The 17218-nt window shown below is 47.7% G+C and overlaps 1 protein-coding gene across 1 annotated transcript in view; it reads left to right on the top strand.

Moving 5' to 3' along the window:
- The first annotated feature begins 3852 nt into the window (after nt 1-3852).
- Nucleotides 3853-17218, top strand: part of COLQ (collagen like tail subunit of asymmetric acetylcholinesterase) — a 60435-nt gene continuing 47069 nt past the window's right edge. Inside the window, exon 1 of the mRNA XM_047098940.1 lies at nt 3853-3958. Within this exon, the coding sequence (XP_046954896.1) occupies nt 3853-3958 (106 nt within the window). The remainder of the gene's footprint in view (nt 3959-17218) is intronic.

The raw sequence follows: 17218 nt of genomic DNA on the forward strand, positions 1-17218 counted from the left end.
AAGAGAGTAGTTTTTAAGTGTTTCACTAGAAAAAAGGTAACTATATGGGTTGACAGATATGTTCATTGTCTTGACTGCAGTAATCATTTCACAAAATATATGTGTACCAAAACATGCTGTATATCTTAAATATATGCCATTTTTATTTAAGAAAAAAATTTTAATTTGAAGAGAAATCTTTGCCTAGCCCAAGGTCACTAAGATTTTCTTGTGTTTTCTTCTAGAAGTTTAATGATTTTCTCTCTTAAGTCTATGATCCATTTTGAGATAATTTTTATGTATGGGGTAAAGTAAGAGTTAAGAATAATTTTTGTTTGTTCTGCATATGGACGACTGATTTTTCTTACCATTTCTTCCCAAATATTGCTGATTTTTCCAGCAATATTTGTTGCAAAGACTACTTTCTTCTTTGTAATGACTGTATAATGTTTCACTGAAGAGAAGTCCTATGATTTATTCAACCAATCTCATATTCATTGAAAGTTAGGCTGTTTCAGACCTGAGGCTGTAACGAACATCCTTGCACCTCAACCACTGGGCAGTTGAATGAGTATTTCTGTGGAATTTCTGAATCAAACGACACATGTGTATGTCATGTGTTGATGAGTGCCATCAGATTGCCTATCTGTATACCATACATTCCTACCTACGAGGCCTGTGAGAGAAAGCTCTAGCTTTGATTGGCTTTGTTGGTATAAGCCTTTCACAAATCTCAAATAATTTCCTTCTAGGTAATCTAATAGCCTGTGTTATTAGATTCTGAAAGATTGAGAGCCCTTCCAGGAGAGTTTGAAGAAAGATAACTTCTCAGTCAGTTAGGGTAACCCTGTAAGAAATAGACTCATAAAATACACAGTACATGGGAAATGGAAATTTACAAAGAGCTGTTTCATAACTGTTGGGGCTTATAGATACCTCTGTGCTGGGGCCTCCCCAGAGGGTAGAGGTGACTCGCCCCCCAGTGGCCTGAATGTGTATATGCAGCCTCTGCGTGGCTGGCTGTCCACATTCCCTCTCACTTTCTCCCCATACTTACCAAAGTCCTTTCTTGTACCAGGCCTGGGCCAGCCAGCTACTGTCTGTGCAAAGGCATAAAGGGGTGCTGGGAAATGCAGTTTGCTTAGTGTGGCTGGAGCATAAAACTATGCCATTTTCTTTCTTTTCTTTTCTTTTCTTTTCATCCTGTGGTGGTGTGATTTGATCAAATTAACTGACATTGTTGAGGATTAGGTGGCAAGGACTGTCCTGGGGTACACAGAGCTATGGGACTGTCCTCTATCTCTGGAGACATTAACACAAGTTAAATAGCAATGCAAGGTGGTTTAGAAGCAGCTCAAAAACAATAGCAGGCGTTGCAGGCAGGACATAGTGACCCACTTTGTGCCAACAGCAGAGTCAGTGGTGAGAACTGTGTGCTGAGAGAAGGAAGAAATCACTCTTGCTTCACAGGAGGGATCTGAGCTAGATGGTGAAAGTTCAGATTCTGGCAGCAGGTTACTCAAGAGTTACCTTCTTCCCAGATAGCACGTTCTCCAAAGACCACTGCTGGGACTATAGGTTTCAAAAGTTAACAAGAACAAGCCTGAGAATTTCCTAGTGGGGTTTAGCCAACAATCACAGATCCTTCTGTTAAATAGTTTGGGAATAGCTAAATGGGGGTACCATGAAGCTGTCCTGTTAAAAATTTTTAAGTTTAGGTCACCTGGGTGGCTCAGTCAGTTAAGCGTCCGACTTCGGCTGAGGTCATGATCTCAGGGTTCATAAGTTTGAGCCCCATTTTGGGCTCTGTGCTGACAGCTCAGAGCCTGGAGCCTGCTTCAGATTCTGTGTCTCCCTCTCTCTGCCCCGTCCCTGCTGGCACTCTGTCTCTCTCTGTCTCTCTCAAATATAAAATAAAACATAAAAAATAAAATTAAAAAAATTTTAAGTTTATTTATTTATTTTGAGAGAGAGAGAGAGAGAGCACGTGCACAAGTTGGGAAGGGACAGAGAGAATCCCAAGCAGGCTCTGCATCACCAGCTCAGAGCCTGACGTGGGGCTTGAACCCACAAACTATGAGATCATGACATGAGCTGAAATTACCTGACTTGACTGAGCCACCCAGGTGCCCCGTCCTGTTAATTTTGAATATAACCTAAGTATATTCTTCAAGCTTTCAAAAGATTTCCTTATAAGCCCCTTATCAGTTACCTATGACCGTACAATAAATCATTCTAAAACAACAGCCATTTTATATGCTCATGAATCCATATTCTGGGCTGGGTTCATTTGGGCTGTTCTTCACCTGTGACTGCCATCGTCATCTGGTGACCCACGTGGTCTGGCTTCCCTCACGTGGCTGTTGCCTCATCTGAGATGGCCAGACAGGGGCTGGCTGCTTCCCCCTCCCTGCTGCTATCCGATGGTTCAGACTCTTCTATGTGGCAGCTTTATGGGGCAGCTTCTAGAAGGCAAAGGCAGAGCTGCCGGGCCCGTTAGGGCCTCAGCCTGGAAGTGGTACAGTGTCACTTCTGCCACACTGTACTAGTCAAAGCCAATGACAAGCCCAGCCCAGTTGAATGGGGGAGGAAACAGACTCCAGCTCTTGCCGGGGAGAGTGGCTCATGCACACAGGGACGGGACGGATTTTCAGTGGCCATCATCGCCCCCAGTCCACCACAGCTCCCTGCATTTCATTTTTGCTGTCTGCATACACAGATTTTACCTCATCTGTGATCCATCCATGTTACCTCATTTAACCTTTCCGGCGTACCTTTAAAGGGAACACCACCTCCATTTTATGATGAGAAAACTGAGGCTCAGAGAAGGCAAACACTTGGCTGCTGTCACAGCAGAGCTGGGAGGCGGACGAGACTGGTGTGAAAGCCAGGGAGCCTTGCCTTAGGCTCTGCCTCCCCCAGAGATGAGGAAAGGTGCTCTTCCCCAAGGACGCCCACCCCAGAGGCCAGGAACTCCCAAACCACTCCCAAACAAACTCCCACGAGGCCCCGGGAGTACATTACGTGCATTAAAGCCAACTGGGCAACTCTGTAGATCATTATTTTAATAATCTAAGGATCTCTGTAACAGGCTTCATAAACTCATAAGAGGTATTCATTTAAGGACGCAGCACTTTTTACTTGGATTTTGCCCAGCCAAAGATCAAGTCATTGATGCTCTTTCTCCAAGTGTAATTTGATAATCATTCACTTTCTGTCTTTTCACTTATTTTGCTGTGGATGAGATAGAAGGGTGCTGCTTCTGCAGGGAGAACAAACACTTTCTCCTGGAGAAAGCTGTTTGAGAAAATCCACCTCCCCCATTTTATTGGACGATTAAAGAAAAATAATCCAAGGTCAACTTTGCATTTGTCACCGAGCGGGTAAAAGTGTCACAGGCTGACAGCAGAGGGATTTGTGTCTGTGGAAATTCAGTGATTCTGTGGTGCGGTTGGACACCTCCGTTCCGAGCAGGCAGCTGCTGGGGGATAATTGGGGATCTGACTGCCTTTGAGGACTGCTTCTAGTGAACGTTTGAGACTCAACTGCCTTTTCACCGCCTCTTCAGTAGCCACTCACCTCAGTCTCCAAAACAGAAGTTCTGACATAGTATTTTAATGTGGGCATTTGATTCAGTGCGGGAGATAAATATAACCCTGTGTAGTACGGAGAAGGTTTAATGGGAAATGGTTGGCATTCTTTCTTGGTAAAGGCATGGGGAAAGGAGAGGGAGACAGGAGAGAGAGGGAGAGGGGGAGGGGGAGGGGGGAGAGAGAGGCGCAAACAGCAGTGAGGAAGACAAAGGCAGAGATAAGCAAGGCTTCCCGAGCAGCCTTGCCTAGAGAACTTGACACTTGCCAGACCCCAGCCAGCATGGTTGTCCTGAATCCAGTGACTTTGGGAATCTATCTGCAGCTTTTCTTCCGCTTTATCGTGTCTCAGCCTACTTTCATCAACAGCGTCCTCCCAATTTCAGCAGGTAAATGATGACCACACTTTCCTCTCTTCCATCCGTTGGGGGCAGGGGGAGGGGGTGGAAGATTATTTTGCAGCGTGTCCTGATATTTTCCCCCTTCTGCTCTCGGTGGAAGGAGGCTGGAGGGAGACAGCCACCCCAGCAGCTTCCTGTCACCCGAGCTGTCTCAGAAGCTCGCTCCGTCCTTGTTCCAAGTGGCCCCCACCCAGCTGCTCAAAGCCAGAGACCCTTTTAAAAATGGTTTCTGCCTCTCCCACTTCTCCCCACTTGCTGCGTGATTTCACTTTGGGAATCGTGGGGAGCTTAAAAGAGACACAGAGGAGAGCATGGAAGGGAGAAGTGAGCCCCAGACATTTCTGTGAACACATCCCCAACCCCTTCTGAAGGGGGCTTGACTCAAGGGGGATGTCGTGGAGCAAATACGCCTCCGCTGAGCTCTTCCCTTCCTGTCCCAGCAGGGAAAAGGGGAATCCAGTGATTCGCCCGTGGGCAGGGACCCTTGCAGCCTCAGTCCTAGGTCTCCCATTTTTCCAGCCCTGGCTGCTTTCCTGTTGTGCCTTCTTCCCGCGGTGAGACTTCTGCCCAAATAGGGCAGCTGGAGGTCGTGGGAGACGGGAGATTTCTGAGGGGATGTGGAGGGTTCCAGAGTGCCCCTGGCCTGGCCTAGAGTGGACTGTATCAGAGATAGGGCTGGGTGATTTGGGGAAGAGGGCTTTTTGAGCTGACCTGCCAAACTTCTCTGAGGGCAGCAGGCACCAGATTGCCCTCGTCCTGTCTGACCCAGAGCAGGGGAAGTATTGTGTTACTGACATGGCCTATTTAAACCTTTCTGAGGAAACTCAAATGTTTCCGGAGGGCTTGAGGGAGCCAGGCAGACCCCCCGGGTTTGCTGCCTGTCCCGTTATAGCCCCCCTCAATTCACCTCAGCCGCCTCTGGCTTCCCCCCTCTCCCCCAGCAGAGGTGGTTTCAGTCATGCCCTCCAACTTGAATCTCACAAATACTTTCACGCAGGCAGACATTTCATTCTCACTGCCTTTGCTGAAAACACAGGCTCTCAGAGAGGACATGTCTCAGAATCCAGACCCCAGCCCCTCTCTGTTCATAAAATCAGTTCAGCAACGTGTTGTGCTGTCAGGCCTGCCCGCATCTGTGGGCCCTGAGGGAAGGGCTCGGAGAAGGGCACAGGGTAAATTATGAAAATGGGAGAAGCTGAAGGAGAGGACAGGGGAACTTGTTGGGAGGTGAAGAGTAGGGAGGGTAGGAAAGGTGGGTGGTTGTGTCAGCACGCCTGTATGACAATATGCCCCCACAAATTCCAGTTGGGAGCGCCACACTTCTGGGAGCTGGTGGGTCATGATCCTTCTGTTTAAGGGAGGGAAGCTGGATAGTTCATTCGGTCTGATCCAGTGGGTTCTAAACCTTATTTAGGTAATAGAGTCCTTTGAGAATCTGCTGAAGGCTCCAGACTTAAGGAAACTCTGGCTTCTGGTTCTAGCTCTGCCTCTGATGGGCTCTGACTTCTGGGAGACAGTTGGCATTCGACTGTAAGCATCATGTGGGCAGAGACTGTCTTGTATGTTATCATTGGTTCCCCAGGGTCAGAGCAGGCCTTGGCACATGGTAGGTGCCCAATAAATATTTGATGAATGAGTGAGTGAATGGAGGAATAATAATTTTTCTCATCTGTAGATTGGGGCTTGCCTTCATTTGATATCATTTAATTTAGATAGACTCAGATGGCTACTAGGTTCTGAAAACTAGAGAGAAAAGAACCTCTGATTTTTTTGTTTTTTAACTCCTTGCCCTAGAGACACTGCTGGTGCAGTGTAGACATCTTTTAGGTAGGACATTGTGTAGATTGTAGCAGTCAAGGTAACAACAGGAAGAAGAAGCACTTCAGATGGTTCAGATGAAGATTTGAACGAAGGGACCACTTTCAGAGGTGTGAGTGGGGTTCAGGGAGCCAACAGGGAAAGTTGAAGAATTAGTAACTCGGGAAGTCTTTACCACGCTTTTGCTTAAAAAGGCAAGAGGAAGAGGGGCACCTGGGTGGCTCAGTCAGTTGAGTGTCCAACTTCAGCTCAGGTCATGATCTCATGGTTTGTGAGTTCAAGCCCCACATAGGGCTGTCTGCTCTCAGCCTGTCAATGCAGAGCCCACTTCGGATCATCTGTCCCCTTCTCTCTGCCCCCTTCCCACCCCCCTGCTTGCACTCTCCCCAAAATCAATAAATATTAAAAAGAAAAGAAAAAGGAAAGGCAAGAGGAAGAAATGGGGAAATTGATCCTAAGAAGATTTGGAACCTTGGAGGAGGGGCCATTGAACAGGAGCTATGACCACAGAAGGACCCAAAGCAGGGAGAAAATAGAGAAGAAGTACCCCAACCTCTCTCTACTCTAATCTAGCTACCTCTTTTTTTTGTTATTTTATTTTATTTATTTTTGAAGGAGAGAGAGAGAGAGAGAGAGAGAGTGTGTGTGTGGGGGGGGGAGGGGCAGAGAGAGAGAAGGAGACACAGAATCTGAAGCAGGCTCCAGGCTCTGCGCTGTCAGCACAGAGCCTGACGCAGGGCTTGAACCTATGAACTGTGAAATCATGACCTGAACTGCAGTCAGATGCTTAACTGCCTGAGCCACCCAGGTGCCCCAGCTCCTCTTGGCAGTGCCTTCCATTGGCCAAACCCAGCCCGAAGCTAGGGGGCAGGGGGAGCCTCTGGATACAATCTATGGCAATTAGCTTCTGGGGCACAGAGTGAGAGGGAGGGGTGGGAACGTGGAATAGCTAGCTCATACATCCACTGGCACTTCCTGATGAATTTCTAATTTTTTTCGATGCTTATTTTTGAGAGGGAGAATGAGTGGGGGAGGGGCAGAGAGAGGGGCACAGAATCTGAAGCAGGCTTCAGGCTCTGAGCTGTCAGCACAGAGCCCGACAACGGTGCTCAAATCCGTGAGAGATTTGAATCATGACCTGAGCTGAAGTCAGACGCTCAACTGACTGAGCCACCCAGGCACCCCTGCCTGATGAATTTCTAAATCCAGATCTTCTGGTTGTGAATGTGGTCCTTAGACATTTGGTAAAACAATGGAAGGGGCCACCTGGGTGGCTCAGTGAGTTGAGCATCAGACTCTTGATCTCAGGGTTGCAAGTTCAAGCCCCGGGTTATACTCCATGTTGGGCGTGAAGCCTGCTTAAAAAACAAACAAACAAACAAACAATGGGAGTGCACCTAGGGAGAATCACTAAGGTAACAGTTCAATAGAGCAAAAAATATCTGCTTTCACCTGTAGAGTCTCTTGGCCTTGTTCCCACATTTAGTCACCATGGCTTCTTCATAACACAGTTCAGAAATAAACTTCTGCCCTGAAATGAGAACTGTTCTTTGACACAGGATCACTTTAATCCTTTGAAAATATTTTCCAATAATTTGGTGTAAAATATTCTATATTCAGAATCTTATAGATTCTTACTCTTCTGAGGAAGACAAGCCCTATGCCCGTAGACACAAGGGCCACCCACCATACCTTAGTGAGCACCTACTATGTGACTAGCACTGGGCTAAGTGGTACAGAGGACACAGAGACAAGTCGGATGCTGCCTCTGCTCTGGGGGAATTTGTGAACATCCACTGTTGAAACACAGGCAGCATGTGCTAAATGGCCCAGCAAGGGTGTGACGGAGAAAGAGCTCTTACAGGCCTGTTGGGCAGTACTTTCCTTCAAAGCTGAGCCAGCCCTTCACTGCCTCCAGGAAGGACTGTATTCCCACAACTCCAGACACAGCACCAACTATCTAGACCAGAGAGAGGCTTACTCCCTAGCAAACTCCACTGCCGGGTCCCAGAGGAGAACCACAGAAGGGTGCAAAAAGCCTCAAAGAGGCCAGAATTGATGACAGAACGCCCAGTGTTAAAGCACATGCATTTGATACACAGAAAACTAGTTCTGACTCTTCCTCCAAGTCTATTAATTGTCGCTTTGGATACCGTTCGAGCAGGCTTAGATAGTAGGCTTCTGGAAGGGTGGTGTGGCACATTAGGTTGGGGAGGGTGAGTTCATGCTTACGATGGACACCATGACAACAACAAAAAAAAGCTGGCCAAAGTGATTACAAGAAAAATGGCCAATCAGCAGGGAATAGTTCTGAGATCAAAAAGAATAGCAGACCAGAATTATTTCTAGAGCCCCTGTTCTGTAGGTAACCCCTGAGGGCACCATTGACTTATGACACATTAACTGTTTCTCACTATTATGAGCATGAATGGCCCAGTGAAGACTGAATTGTGTACACTTAATTTTGCTTAAAAAGGCAGATAAGTGTCAGGTATGTTTTAGAATGATTTCTCTTGAACATGGCCTTAAAATTTTAAGTGTCAGGAGCCGTAATTTTGGGATATTGTGTTAACTATCGCTGAGTAATAAAGCATCCTAACACTCAGTGGCTTACATAACAGTCATCTATCACTGAAGTTCACGTGTTTGTGGGCCAACCAAGGTCAGCTGATCTAGCCTGGGTTTGGCAGGCCCTGGCTGGGCTCGCTATGGGTCTGTGGATTGACTCAGCTCCAATATCCATTCACAGATATAGCTCAGTGGTTGTACAATTTCTAGAATGTGGTGGCACAGACCCAAGGACAATATTTATAGAAGGGCAGACCTTGCACGCACTTCGATTTATGTAATTCTCATAGCACCTCTGGGATGGGTGTGGCAAGACTCCCAGTTTTCAGCTGAGGAGGTGAAGGTTCAGAGAGGTTAAGTGACTTCCTCAAGATCACACAGCTGGTATAAAATAAGAGAGCTGGAGACGGGAATCCCATCCTCTGACTTTAAGTCCAGGGATTTTATTAACTTAGATCGATGTCTATGGACAAATAGTGATAGTAGCTTTTAAAGCCCTGCAGACTACCCTCCTACCCTCCAGAAACTCTCCTCTAGATTCTTTATTCTCCATTCCCTCCTACTTTCTCCTCAGCATATCAATGCCTAAAGGTCTTAGCAAAAGATTAAAGATTATTTTATAGTAAAGTGTGTAGGGCCTACCTACCTTACTCTCTCCTTTGAAGGTATTTGCATTTTGTTTGTTTGTTTGTTTGTTTTTAAATTCTACTTAGTTAACATACAGCGCAGTATTGGTTTCAGGAGTAGAATTCAGTGATTCATCACCCCAGTGCTCATCACAACAAGTACCCTCCTTGGGGCACCTGGGTGGCTCAGTCAGTTGAGCGTCCGACTTCAGCTCAGGTCATGATCTCACGGTTCGTGGGTTCGAGCTCCGCCTCAGGCTCTGTGCTGACCGCTTACTCGGAGCCTGGAGCCTGCTTCGGATTCTGTGTCTTCTTCTCTCTCTGCCCCTCCTCCGCTCACGCTTTGTCTCACTCACTCTGTTTCTCAAAAACAAATAAATGTAAAAAACAAAACAAAAATTTAACAAGTACCCTCCTTAATAGCCACCACCCATCTAGCCCACGGCTCCTCTACCTCCCTCCATCAACCCTCAGTTTGTTCTCTATCTTTAAGAGTCTCTTGTGGTTTGTTTCCCTCTCTCTTTTTTCCCTCTTCCATATATTCATCTGTTTTGCTTCTTAAAATTCCACATATGAGTGAAATTATATATTTGTCGTTCTCTGATTTATTTTGCTTACACAATACACTCTAGCTCCATCCACATTCTTGCAAATGACAAGATTTCATTCTTTTTGATGGCTGAGTACTATTCCATTGTATATATACCACATCTTCTTTATCCATCCCTCAGTCGATGGACACTTGGGCTCTCTCCATAGTTTGGCTATTGTTGATAAAAAGGTATTTGCGGGGCGCCTGGGTGGCGCAGTCAGTTAAGCGTCCGACTTCAGCCAGGTCACGATCTCGCGGTCTGTGAGTTCGAGCCCCGCGTCAGGCTCTGCGCTGATGGCTCAGAGCCTGGAGCCTGTTTCCGATTCTGTGTCTCCTTCTCTCTCTGCCCCTCCCCCGTTCATGCTCTGTCTCTCTCTGTCCCAAAAATAAATAAACGTTGAAAAAAAAAATTTAAAAAAAAAAAATAAAAAGGTATTTGCATTTTCATGGGGATTTAAACTAAAGGATGATCTAGTAAGATGAGCCTCAACCAGGGTATTTTGAGGGATGAAACCTTCTGGAATGAGGGGAATACTACTTCACGGACATTCTCTTCAGGTACTGTGAGCCCACCTATCCTATGCCTCTCCCAATACAGGATTTCCCAGGTAGGTGGGACTCCCACACCAGATGGTGAGAAGACCCCAATTCAGCCCCGTAGAATGTGATCATGTGGAAAAAAGTGAATACTGTCTGGGCACCAGAATCTTCTGTTGGCTACTGGGGTGTGACCCCGAGCAGGGTTTTTGTGGCCTAAAAGACCTGCTGTCCAGCTCTGCCCTGCCCTGCCTGGAAGCCAGCCAGGTCACCACTTGGGAACCATTCATGTTCTTGGCAGTAGATTATGGGCCATTTATTTGTGTCTGATGGTGATCAGCTATTGTTTAATGTTCCATAATGCACTTCCTAACCATCTCCTCTGATTTAGCTTTTCATATTTCCTCTGGATAATGCAATCAGAGAGGGTTCTTAAATTAGAGGGCTCCCCATGGGTCCCAACCTCCCCCTTCACCTCACCCCAAGCCTCTGAATAAAGCAGTGGACTCAGCTGCAGCTCATGTACAGAGAGAGCTGGGTATGAGATGGGAGGCTTTCCCTTCCGATATCCAGAGGCATGCCCCCACATCACCATCCCCCTCGCTCACGCCTGCTTCCCCCAGATCCACAACCGCCACTGCCACAGCCACACAACAGCAGCACAGCCCCAGAATTAATAGAAAGCCCCTCTGGCTCCTGTGGGACCAAATAAGCTGGCGTCCCATCATCTTGAAATGTGGTTCACATTTTGAGTACTGACTCGTACTGCTCTTATAATTGGTACCAGTTATCCCCAAACCTCTCATTTTGCAAAGCATTTTCACAGCTCTGTTTGTATTTGCCCTGCACAGTCGTTTGAATCCTGAGCTAGTTGGTTATTAGCATGTGTTGGGGGAAGGCCACTTCACTGCAGTGAGCTTCAAATTCCTCCTCTGTAAGATAGGTATAAAATTCTGTCTCCCAGAATTACTGTAAGTATTCACTCAACAAACACTTAATAAGTGCCAGCCGTGTACCTGGAACTGGATGCAGCAGTGAGCAGAGAAGCACATTCCACCCATATGGAGTTCAGGCATCACCCTGAAACGCACTTGGCCAGGCTGGCCCGCTGGTCCCAAGACGTGAATGAAAGACACCTGCGGCAGGGATGGAGGCCCACACCAGCTGCCCAAGGATGGAATCCAGTCTTCCTGTGTAGCATGTTCAGACTTCACATTGTAGTCCTTTAAAATAGAGAAGTATTTCATGGCCTTCATTGCTAACGTTTAACATAGAGTGATTTAACATTTTAAAAAGGTGCTTCTGATGTCTCTTAAAAACAACAACAAAATTCTTGACAAATGGGACAGCCTGGCAGTGCAGACCCACAAGACATATTCTGATGTGACAAGGACTGTTTGGAATGCAGTGGCTGGTGGCTGCTCAGTGCCAGCTCTCCAGACCCCCACTGCACCCTCTTGTCTTAAGCCTGGTCCACTTCTTGCATTTACCTAGCTAGCCCCATCTGGGCACGTGACTTTTTGACCTCTGGGTCCAGCAGTCATGCTGGCTTGGACTCTGCCTCCTCCTCTTCCTCCTCCTCCTTTATTTGTGTATTTAAAAAAAAAAGTTTTTTAATGTTTATTTTTGAGAGAGACAGAGTGTGAGCAGGAGTGGGGCAGAAAGAGAGGGAGACACAGAACCCAAGGCAGGCTCCAGGCTCTGAGCTGTCAACACAGAGCCTGACACAGGGCTCGAACTTATGAACCCCGAGATCATGACCTGAGCCGAAGTCAGGTGCTTAACCGACTGAGCCACCCAGATGTCCCTGCCTCCTCCTCTGCCTTTAAATTTTTTTTAAGTTTTATTTTTCATATTTGTGAGAGAGACAGAGACAGAACACAAGCAGGGGAAGGGCAGAGAGATGGAGACAGAATCTGAAGCAGGCTCCAGGCTCTGAGCTGGCAGCACAGAGCCCGACGCTGGGCTTGAACTCAGAAGCAGTGAGATCATGACCTGAGCCGAAGTCGGACGCCCAACCGACTGAGCCACCCAGATGTCCCTGCTTCCTCCTCCACCTTTAGAACTCTCGGGGCATTTTTCCTGAATTCCCAAGCTCTGCAGAGTTCAGTTTGAAAGTGAATGTTGCAGATTAGCGATTCTCAAACTGTAGCGCTGGTTCTCAGCCCGGGCTAGACATAAGAATCACTTGGGATGTTTTATAGAAGCCCAGTGGCCAGACTGAACGAACCAAATAAATCACTCTCTGGGGCATGTGCCCAGGCATTGATAGTGTTTAAAGCTCACTGGGTGCCCTAATGGCTGACTTGAGTTAACCACCGAACTGTAACCAGCGTCCGTATCATCTGGAGGACTTGTAAAAACACAGCCAGCTGGGCCCCATCTCTGGAATTTCAGTAGATCCGGGGTGGGGCCCAAGAGTTTGCATTTCTAATAAGATCCCAGGTGCTGCTGATGCTCTGGTCCAGGGACCACACTTTGAGAGCCACTGCTCAAGTTTGCCTCGGAGCCACTGTATTAGTCTCCTTTGGCCACTGGAACAAATCACCCCAAATGTAGTGCCTTAAAACAGCACACATTTGTTCCCTTGTAGTTCTGGAAGTTGGATGCCAAATTAGTTTCACTTGGTGGAAATCAAAGTGTTGGCAAGGCTGTGCTCCCTCCGTAGACTCTCTGGCAAAATGTTTCCTTGCTTTTTCTAGTTCTAAGCGACGTTCATTGCCATCTTTGTTTCCTGGCCCCTTTCTTCATCTTCAAAACCAGTAGTAACATAGCATCCTAAGTGGTCATATTGCCACCTTCTTCTCTGTCAAGTTTTCTGCCTCTCTCTTAAAAGGACACGTGTGATTGCATTTAAGGTCCCCTGAGTTGATCTCCCCATCCTGAACTTCTTAGTTGAATCACATCTGCAAAGTTCCTTTTGCCGCATAAAGTAATATTTACAGGTTCTAGGGACCAGTCTGGACCTCTTTATTCAGTCTACCATAGCTACCTTTCCACTGGGTAAAGCGTCCCACGAGGGTTAAGTGGCATCAGAATCAAAGGCACCAACATATATAATGGTCTTCGTTTGGGTTCCTTCTAACTGCAGATCCCAACACAAGGATTTGTGTGTCAGTAGTTTATGTAGGAGGTAATCCCAGTAGGGCAGTGGGGACATGAGACAGGGAAGGGAAGGCAGCACGGAGGGAGATCATAAGCAGATTGCTGCTGGGGTGCAGTTCTGGGAGAACAGGAGGGCAGGGAGACAGAAGACTGGGATAGTTACCCACCAACCCCTGGGGACATGCTTGCCCCTAGCATATTTCTTGACTGGAGGAGCCCTCTGGCATAGTTACAAGTGTTTGTGGCAGGAGCTTGAAGCCCGCAGAGCCTGATGGGTGCTGTGGCCTATGGGCAGGGAAGCAGCTGTGTCTGCCATTGATACTTTAAAAGAGCTATACTAATTCAGCTACCTTGCATTGAGTGCTTTCTCTTTGCTAGCCTCTTTACATATATAACTTCTTTTTGTTTTATTTTTTTAATGTTTATTTTTTTGAGAGAGAGACAGAGCATGAGTGGGGGAGGAGCAGAGAGGGAGACACAGAATCCGAAGCAGGCTCCAGGCTCTGAGCTGTCAGCACAGAGTCCGACACGGGGCTCGAAGCCACGAGCCGTGAGATCGTGACCTGAGCCGTAGTCAGACGCTTAACCGACTGAGCTACCCAGGCATCCCTACATATATAACTTCTAATCTCACAACATTTTCATGAGCCAGTAGTACCCCCATTTTACCAAGCTGGAAACTAACATTCAGGAAGGGGTAGTCACTTATCTGAGGTCACACAGTACTAGGGCCAAAATTCCGAATCAGAACTTTCTGACTCTCAAAACATTGTAGAAGCAGACTATTCTAGTGATTAGGGGTAGGGTCTCTGGTGCCTTGCTACCAGGTTTCAAATCTTGTGTTTTCTTTAGCTTTGTGATGTTGGGCAAGCAAATTGCCCTTTTGGTGCCTCAGTTTCCCCATCCATAAAATGGGGCCAAAAGTAGGGTTTAACTCACAGAGGGGTTGTGAAGATTAAGTGGGCTAATTAGGAACATACGGTACTTAAACTACAGTACCTGGTGTATAGTGTGTCATTATTTCTGTCGTTATTTCCAGAACCTCACAGTGTCTGTACACGTGCCAAAGGGCACGATTTCCCCTGTGATGCACTTGCATTATAAAAGGCAAAAGTTGCAAATACAACCCACACCATAACTTTTTGCTTAAAATATCCAGTGAGCTAAGGCAAAAATAGGGGCTCAGCTATTACTTAGCATTTGTGAATGAGTCCCTAAAGCAGGAACACGTTGACCAGGGAAAAAAGGCTCTTCTCGTGATGACCGGCTTTCCCAGATCGCTTTAAAAATACACCTGGCCCGATTCCATCTCCCAGCCCAGGAGCATTTAGCTCCATTCAAGCCCACACTTAGGTCTCCACAGCAACCAACATAAGCACAAGCGTGAGGCGTGTGTTGGGAGCTGGCAACAGCTGACGGAGAGGCCTCGTGGCTGCTGAGGGCTTTGCACCGTAAACCAGCTGGGGGCTGAAAAAAGAGAGGAACACCAAGAAGGAAACATGAATGTGAGTTGGACAGTCTCCTTCCCTCCCAGGCCTCTGCACTCCTTTCCCCACTCATGCTGCCTTGCTGCTCACCTGGCCTTCTTGGTGTGTTTCTGAGAAGTCTGGAGAAAGCCCCCACGAGCTTTCCTGCTGCAGCTTGTAGTTCTCTCTGGGGACACGTGCTCCAGGAGGGACCTTCCAGGGGTCTCAGGCCTAGCATGCGGCTTCTCAGGGTTCCAGGTGGGTGGGGGATGGAGTGACGATGGCCACCCTAACCGCAGAGACCTACCTGTCCTCCTGGGGCTTTCTTACTTTACTGTGACTGGGGGTTTGTTCAAGTGTTTGAACTTGTCTCCTATAGGAAGGGGTGGGTCATTATCATTGAAAGTTGAAACTGGGCTGCCCCTTTGTGCCCCAGATGAACTGGTTTCACTTCTGAGATCATCTATACTTGGGTGAACCCCACAGAGTAGCCCCCAGAAGCCTTCCAAAGTCTCTATGGTCCTTCGGAAACCAAACTCTGAACCATTGAGATTCGTGTTCAGCATGGGGGGGTGGGGAGGGGTGCTCCAAGCAAGAACAACAGCCCTTTTCCCCTCCCAGCCCATCTTTAGTAGAGCTGTGTTGGCAAGGTCATGGTAGGGAAAGTTAACCCCGGAAAAGAAGAATGTCTTCTGTGTCCAAGGAACATGAGGGCCCGAGGGAGTGGTGTCGTTCTGGGTGGCACTGTCCTTCACTCTCCATGCCTGCCCGTGGAAAGCGAGGAGTGGAAGCCTGAGATGGCTGTCTGGACAGTTCGGGCCCTGGAAATGCTTTCCCCAAAGTATCTGAGGTAAATGGGTTTTGTTTTGTTTTTTTAATTTCCTTCAGTTACCTGGGCCCCCTGCTCTGGCCTGCGCCTTCTCCTCTGGCAGGCCCTGAAAGAGTGTACCTTCCTGACAGGCTTAGAGCTGGCCACCATAGTGATTTCTGCTAAGGTTCTCTTGTTTGGGTCCAGCTGGAAGGAGGCCCAGGCACATCTAGTCAATCACGTTGGCCTGTTGAGTGATGTTCTTAGGGAGGTATTGTAGCACAGGGCTAAGGCACTGAGGTAGAATTCAAGAAACGTGGGTTATTTCTCTGGACCTACTGCTAACTCCCAGGAAACATGTGTAGTATTGGCCAACCTATTTGCTCTCTGTGAGACTGTTTCCTCATCTGTAACACGAAGGGATGGACCAGATTTGAAAGCTGTAGACTTCTCTGACTTTGTGGCTAACGAGTTGCTTGCTAACTTATGTAATTAGCACCTACGCGATAAAGGGGTCTTGGCACGTGTTTCTCTTCTGAGCCCTGGCACCTGAGAATCCACAGGTATGCGCCTGAAGGGCATAGGGTTCATATTCAGACAGCCCTGCCCTTGAGTGACCTCTTCATGACTCACTAGCTGAGTGATCTTGGCCAAATGGTTGCGGTTTAATAGCTCAACACCTCAGTTTCCACCTCTGTAAAATGGGGATGATAAGAGTACCTGTCTCGTTAGATGGCAGTGAGGACTGAATGAGCTAATAGGTACAGAGCCTTGCACCTGGAACATAGTTAAGCTCAGTTGCTGGCTGCAGCAGTTATTCCAAATAGTGTTAAGAGGGCTGGACTCCAGGCCGCTTGCCTCCTTCTGGGATGCCTCATTTCTGCTGTGATCCCCTCTGCTCCTGTTGAGCCTGGAGAGATTTGCTCATAATGCTGAAGGGTCCATTTCAGAATTCCGAGTTCCCATCTAAAGCCAGAGCAGGGGCCAGCTTGGTGCCTGGACTTTGGAATTGGAGGTCTGCACTCCAGGAGACCTTGAATGTCAGAGCCAGTTTTCCTCACCTGGACAGTGGGATGCAATGGAAGGTAATTTGAGGGGCCACTGTGAGGATCCAAGGAGAAGGCATGGGAGTTCCTAGCTCTAAGCTGGCTGAGTATGTACTTGGGTGCCGTTGTGCCTTGAGGGGCGACACTGGGCTTGCTAGACGTGGGGAGCACGGGCTCACACCTAAGGGCAGTGCCTTAGCACACTGAGTTCTCAGCTGAAAGGCCTGCCGATGGGCACAGTCCACCACAGGCCGCCCTCCCTCCGCAGACGGAGGTGAGCTTTCTGGGAACCCTGGCAAGGCACTGGAGTCCTGAGAGTGTCTACCCTCTGGAAACTGTGCAGTCCTGTGTGGAGCATGGCTGGTAAGACAAGCCATTTCCTGTATCCAATTCGTCCCTGTCAGGAGAAGGGGACTGTGGAGTGACAATCTTTGACAATCTTCCCCCCTTCAAAATGGACAGTGGATGCCAAGTCACCAGGCCTGCCCGGTGTGGGCTCTCCCAGGCAGTAAGAGGAAGATTATTAAGTATGAAATTTTCAAATAGAATGCCAGCAAATGGTGGCTGATTTGAACAAGATGCTCAGTTTTCTGACCAAATACCTATCTGCGACCACTTTGCATTTTGTTCAACTTTATTTTTCTAAATGGGGCAATAAAATCCACTTGAATTGATTCAAATT

The sequence above is a fragment of the Lynx rufus genome, unplaced genomic scaffold (assembly GCF_022079265.1).
Source record: "Lynx rufus isolate CCGP_SWC_20201006 ecotype Redwood Valley unplaced genomic scaffold, mLynRuf1.p SCAF_5, whole genome shotgun sequence".
Taxonomy (NCBI): Eukaryota; Metazoa; Chordata; class Mammalia; order Carnivora; family Felidae; genus Lynx; species Lynx rufus.